Here is a 6,867-nt window from a genome sequence, read left to right as displayed (position 1 = left end):
CTCCAGAACTTTCTCCAACACTGCTCATACCTGCAGACTTACCTGTACGGGTGAGAGGGGTGTCTCCATGGCAACAGGAACATCAACATGGACTCACCCTCAGAGGCAGATCCTTGAAGCAGCTCTGCTGCAACACTTTGGACATGAATCAGAATCTGCAGGTTCTGGTCCAACTCACAGCTGTGATGTCACCTGGAGCTGCTGCACACCATGACTCAGCAGAAATACAGTGACTCTGAGAGGAAGGTTCTTCTGACTCTGAGAGGAACCTTCTAATTCTGAGAGGAAGGTTCTTCTGACTCAGAGAGGAAGGTTCTTTTGACTCTGAGAAGAAGGTTCTTCTGACTCTGATAGGAACCTTCTGACTCTGAGAGGAACCTTCTGACTCTGAGAGGAACCTTCTGACTCTGAGATAAACCTTCTGACTCTGATGGGAACCTTCTGATTCTGAAAGGAAGGTTCTTCTGTCTCTGAGAGGAAGGTTCTTCTGTCTCTGGGAGGAAGGTTCTTCTGACTCAGAGAGGAAGGTTCTTCTTACTCAGAGAGGAAGGTTCTTCTGACTCAGAGAGGAAGGTTCTTCTTACTCAGAGAGGAAGGTTCTTCTTACTCAGAGAGGAAGGTTCTTCTGAGTCTAACAGGAACCTTCTGACTCTGAGAGGAAGGTTCTTCTGACTCTGAGAGGAACCTTCTGACTCTGAGAGGAAGGTTCTTCTGAGTCTGAGAGAATCCTTCTGACTCTGAAAGAAAGGTTCTTCTGTCTCTGAGAGGAACCTTCTGACTCTGAGAGGAAGGTACTTCTGACTCTGAGAGGAACCTTCTGATTATGAGAGGAAGGTTCTTCTGAACCTGAGAAGAACCTTCTGACTCTGAGAGGAAGTTATTCTGTCTCTCAGAGGAAGGTTTTTCTGTCTTAAGAGGAAGGTTCTTCTGTCTCCGAGAAGAAGGTTCTTCTGACTCTAAGAGGAACATTCTTCTGACTCTGGGAAAAAGGTGGTTCTAGTAACATTTTTAATGTGGGGGATAAAAGACATGTCCTGATCAAAAACAATGTCAAGGTTTTTAACATTAAATCTAAAGGGCAGATTAATGTCATCCAAGGAGCGAGAAAGACAGAACAATTTATTCCTAAGGTGCTCAGGTCCAAGAACTAAAACCTCAGTCTTGTCTGAGTTTAAAAGCAGAAAATTAAGGGTCATCCAGGTTTTTATGTCTTTAAGACATGCTTGTAGTCTAAGTAGCTGATTGGATTCATTGGGTTTAATGGACAAATATAACATAGTATCATAACTTAACAATGAAAATTTATCCCATGCTGTTTTATAACTTTACCTAATGGAAGCATATATAAGGTAAAGAGTATTGGTCCAAGCACTGAACCTTGTGGAACTCCATGACTAACTTTGGTGTATGATGAAGATTTATTATTAACATTTAAAAATTGGAATCTATCAGATAGATATGATTTAAACCATTTTAGAGCTGTTCCTGTAATTCCAATATCATGTCTCTGTAGTAAAATATTATGATCAACTGTATCAAATGCAGCACTGAGGTCTAACAGGACCAGTGGAGACACCTGTCCATTGTCAGAGGCCATGAGAACATCATTAGTGACTTTCACCAGTGCAGATTATGTGGTGAACTCTAAAACCTGACTGAAACCCTTCAAACAGATTATTTCTTTGTAGATGTTCACATAATTGACCTGCAACTATTTCCTCTAGTATTTTTGAGATGAAAGTTAAATTAGATATATGTCTATAATTGATTAGGATTCCTGAGTCAAGGTTATGTTTCTTAAGTAAAGGTTTAATTACAGCAGTCTTAAAACGTTGTGGTATGTAACCATTTATTAGAGACAAATTAAGCAGATCCAAGACGTGGTTATTAATTAAGGGAAATGTCTCTTTAAACAGTCTGGTTGGGATCTAGCAGGCATGTGGATGGTTTGGACGAGGTTATTGTTTTTGACAATTCAGAGCTCAACTGGACAAAAACTGTCCAAACACAAATCAGGTTCTAGTGACATTTTTAAAGTTGTCTCATCTGACACAGAACCAGAGGCGATAGTAGGAATGTTGGTTTGATTTTTTCCCCTAATTGAAATAATTTTATTTATAAAGAATCTCATGAAGTCATCAGGACCCATGAATCAACAGAGATATGATTTTTCATTATTTCAAGTCATTTCAGTTTATTTATAAAGCTCCAAGTCACAACAGAAGTCGTCTCAGGGCACTGAACAGAGACATTTATAAATATAAATAATAATTTAACTATTTATCTGAGGAGCAGCTTTGAGTTTAACTCCATCACTGAACTCTCATCTTGAACAAGCATGAAGGCGACAGTGGGAAGAAAAACTCCGTCATGAGGGAGAAACCTTTAGCAGAACCAGGCTCAGACTATGGTACTGCAAAGGAACCTGGAGTTATTTTTACTCTCAATTAATGAATTAAAGATGAATTCATGTCAGTTGGATGTGACGTGTTTAAAATTGAAGTTTAATGAAATGTTTTTCTGAAAGTTTGTCCACGAAGATGAAAAATATACTTCATGGAGCTGAAGATGATCCTTCTCAGCTTTTTATGGATACATCTGCAGAAAGATCTGAGCTGCAACGAACACAGACGTGTCTGTCAGACCGGTTCTGGTTCTCTTAAACCAGTTCCTGAAGGATCAGGTTCTGAACCAGTTTCACATCAGTTTGTTAAAGATCAACTCCGAAATAAAACCTTTAAGTAAATGTTTTGATGTTGCCACGAGACTGAAAGCAGCTCAGCGACACGAACAGTCGTGGAAGTGCGCGTGCCTGTGGCCTGTGCACGTGTGAGCTCAGAAAACTGTTTTCGTTTTGCTGCATCTTTAAAACACTCAGAGAAACAAGTCGGGAAACAGAACTGTTCTTTGAACTTTTTATTATTAAAATAATAAATAGCAAATAAAATAAATAGTTAATTAACACATTCACAACAACAATATTAAAAACAACAACAACAGCAGTGTCAGTTTCAGGTTTCAGAGTCTGTTCAAGTTTCAGTTTTTTGTGGTTCAGTTCTTCAGAGTCCCTGCAGGTCCTGCTCCAGACCTCAGGTCCCCCCAGCAGTGGGGGGTCAGCCGGCAGGGAGAGGACGGCAAGTGGAGCCTCCTCCCCGGCTGCGCGCTCCTGTCCAGGATCAACCGGACCTCCGGATCAGGATCCGGTCCAGTTCGTGTTCAGCTCCAGAGCCCAGACTCGGGCGGAACAGTCCTGGGGGGCTCAGTTGTCCTTCCCCAGCCTGTGGTAGACCAGCAGGGCCACCACGCTCTTCCCAGCGCTCTGCTCGAACCCGCTGCTGTCCGGGTCCTGGACGGGTTTCAGGCAGACGGGACTCGGCAGGACCTGGTCTCTGGAGGTCTCGCCGCAGCTGCTCGGTAGTTCGGACCCGGATGTGAGTTCTGCCAGATGTCGGACCTCCTTCTCCGCGGACTGGAAGGGGAAAGCCTGGTAGTCCGTGGCGGAGCCGTCCGCGCCCCCAGCGGGGCCGTCCGCGCCCGGGTCCTCGGTGTAGATCTGCCACAGGACCACCAGAATCAGGACCAGCAGCCAGCGCTTGGCCTGGCTCCGCTCCGGGGGGGGCAGGTGCATGCGGACCTTGGCCGGGTACATGACCCGGGTGCAGCGCTTCTTGGGCCGGACCGGGACGTAGGAGCGCAGGGCGGTGGCCTGGACCGGGATCCGCTCGAAGGTGAAGACCTCGGGCTCGGTGGTCCGGGTGCAGGCGAACCTCTCGTGCTGCAGGGTCAGGGTGGTGCTGTCGGACCGGGAGTACATGTTCTCTGTGGTTCTGTCGGTTCTGTTCGAGTTCTGCTTCTGACTCTCAGTGATTCTGATGGATCTGAGGAGTGAGCACCCGGTGCAGGTTTTTATGCTCCTCTCGACCAGCGCGTGGGTTTAGCCCCGCCCTCGGAGCTCAGACCACGCCCTCATTCCTCATTGCGCAATACAGAAAAGTTTTATCGGTAACCAGGTTTCAGGTTCAGGAGCATCAGGGAGTTCCAGCAACATGAATAAATATTTTAATAAACTTCACAAGATTTATTGTTTTAATAAACATTTCTGTAAAAACAAACTAATAAAAGATAAAAAGAACAGTTGCTTTTTCTATTTAATTTAATTTAGAATAAACCTTTTTATGATTTTAATCTGATCTTCACCTGATAAATAAAGTGACGTCATTCAGAAGCCAGAATAAAACAGTTTGAGCTCATTCAGAGGCAAACAAACAAACAAACAAACAAACAAATAAATAATTATGTATCAAGGAAATATAAAATATATATTTACAAAAATAAATCTGAATTATGAGGAGGAAGGTTTCTCTTGTTTTACCTGATGGAAATTAAAAATGTAAAAAAGCAACAAGTTGTTTTATTTCGGTAGCATCTGCATTTAATTTATTAAAATAAAATCTCAGCTTTTTTTTTCGTAATTCCATTTAAACCATGTTCATTTAATGACATTTAAATGAATTTAATTTAATGACATTTAATGACATTTAATGTCAAATGTTTTAATGACTGAATAAAAAAATGAAGCTTCATAAAAATAAAAATGAATTTTTGTTACAAACACAAACATCAAACTTCTTCAAAATTATTTTAAACTCTTCAAACTGAAGATTTTCCAACATCAAACTCTTTTCCAGAGACTATTAATTGATGAAACTTCATAAAACTCAAATTAAAACAAATTATTCATGAAAGGATGACATCATTTGGCTAAATCTAATTGAGCTGTTGTGTTTATGACTTAAGAAACTTTCCAACTTGTGCTTTTTGTTGCTTCAACTGCTGGTTTAGAAACACCCGGATGTTTCAGAGAGACTTCCTGTGGCGAAGCACGAAGCAGCGGAGCAACCAAATATAGAAACCATTTTTTAAAACGCAGCTTTTATTTAGTGGAAGTGGAACCATGCAGGACGCTCGGTTCAGCCGCTTGTCATGAAATTCAGAATAAGTTCTGGTTCAGACGGACACAGATTTTTAAAAACGAAGTTATTTTATTATTTATTAAAAGTTATTTTTTAAAACCAAAAACACGTGGTCAGAAAATGTTTTTATCATTTTGCTCAGGATAATTTAAGGATTTTAAATGATCTACTATTGATCTGTGATCAGGTCACAGATGCAAGACCCAGACACCCAGACCCCCCCACCGCCCAGAGACACTCTCCAGCTCCTCATTGGCCCCCCGCCCCAAGGTGTTCCCAGACCAGAGAGGTCTGAGCCCGCCAGAGTTCTAGGTTTGACCTGGGGCCTCTTCACAGCAGGACTTCCTGATCAGATGAACCTCCTCATCAGCTGACTCATTTCGACGTGGAGGAGCAGCACGGATGACGGACCTCCTCCTGTCTCTACTGAGCCCCCACCCCCACACTACAAAGTTCAGCTGCTTGGATCCAGGATCTGGTTCTTTAGGCCCTGATCCGAACCTCACGACCACAGCTGAGGGTTGGAACGTAAATCCAGAACTTTGCCTTTCGACTCATCTTTTTTCACCATGACCGTCCGGATCAACATTCTCATTACTGAGAACGACCGGTGGATCCAGCTCCTGGTCTGGTCAGGAACCTGATGCCCAGACACCAGAACCGCTCCAGATGAAGCAATGATGAGTTCCAGAGAATCGGACTGAAAACTGATCAACTCACATGATGACTGACCTGAACCCCTCCTGCATCAGAAGGAGGTGAATGTTCCTGGGGTTCTCTGGAAGTTCTGCTGGTTCTGCAGCTCCGGGCTGAACTTCAGGTTGATCCGTGTCAGCCAATGTTCTGTCTCTAGCCCAGTTCGATGGACTTCCTGCCTCCTGCTGGACTCAACGAGCTCTAACGAAGCATCTGAACGTTCTCCAGTTCTCCGGTTCTCCGGTTCTCCGGTTCTCTGGTTTTCTAGTTTTCTGGTCTGGAACTTCTCAGACATTTGACTCAAACAGCTCGACCAATCATCTCCAAGAAACTCTTTTTATTGCAACCAAAACTAGAGGAATGGCTTTTCTGTTGACAAGTTGTTGAAGAGGCTAAAGCTTCCATCAGCTGAAAGCTAGAAAGAAAAAGCTGAAATCAGCAAAAAATGTAGCTGAAGGCAAAAGAAAAACCAGCAGTTAGCTGCAATAAGCTGGAATTAGCAAAAAAATAAACAAGTAAACAAACAAATAAAAATACTAAAAGGATAGTTAAAAGCCTGAATTTAAAAAAAGGCCAAAAGAAACACAAAAAAGCTAAAAGAAAGTAGCTGAAAACAGCACAAAAAGCTGAAATGATCCAATCTGAAACGAGCAGAAAGAAGCTGAAAGGAACTTAAAATGCTGAAATTAGAAGAAGAAAGCTGAAAAGAGCAGGAGGAACGCTATAAATCTTTAAAAAGCTAAAATGGTTAAAAAGAAGCTAGAGCTGAAAAAATGCGAGCAGAAGAAAAACTGAAATGAGCTGATTGAACAGCTAAAGGCTTTGAAGGAGGTGCAGAGAGCTCTGTTCATTTTTAATGAGGAAAACATGGCCGACAAAGATAAATATTTAAAAAAGTAAAAACTGCACAAAAACCAGAAGTCAGAGCAGGAAAGTCCTGAAGGAGCCGAACGTTCTGAGACATGAGCTGCTGAAACAAACAAAAACTGTGGCCAGATATGAGCTGAAAGATGTAAAACAGATCTGAACGATGCAGACGAGATGAAACAGGTAAAGCAGCCGTCGGTCATCTGCAGCTCTGACAGCTTTAAGTACATGTTGAGACCCTCAGCAGGCCCTCAGCAGACCCTCAGCAGACCCTCAGCAGCAGGCCCTCAGCAGACCCTCAGCAGACCCTCAGCAGACCCTCAGCAGACCC

The 6,867-nt window shown here is 42.8% G+C and overlaps 1 protein-coding gene across 1 annotated transcript; it reads right to left on the bottom strand.

Annotated features, from left to right (window-relative positions):
- Positions 1 to 3,259: 3,259 nt before the first annotated feature.
- ier3 (immediate early response 3) lies at positions 3,260 to 3,874 on the bottom strand. Its single transcript, XM_037680001.1, has one exon. It carries the CDS (start codon positions 3,812 to 3,814, stop codon positions 3,260 to 3,262), a length of 555 nt encoding a protein of 184 aa, XP_037535929.1. The 5' UTR covers positions 3,815 to 3,874.
- Between the last annotated feature and the right edge of the window lie 2,993 nt (positions 3,875 to 6,867).

This window comes from Nematolebias whitei, chromosome 8, assembly GCF_014905685.2.
Source record: "Nematolebias whitei isolate Nwh7 chromosome 8, NemWhi1, whole genome shotgun sequence".
In the NCBI taxonomy this organism is placed as follows: Eukaryota; Metazoa; Chordata; class Actinopteri; order Cyprinodontiformes; family Rivulidae; genus Nematolebias; species Nematolebias whitei.
Note: the sequence above shows the minus strand (reverse complement) of the source record. Positions and strands in the feature narration are given on the sequence as shown.

Excerpts from the sequence above, each read along its gene's own strand:
- ier3 (XM_037680001.1), bottom strand. The coding sequence starts at position 3,814 with ATGTACTCCCGGTCCGACAGCACCACCCTGACCCTGCAGCACGAGAGG.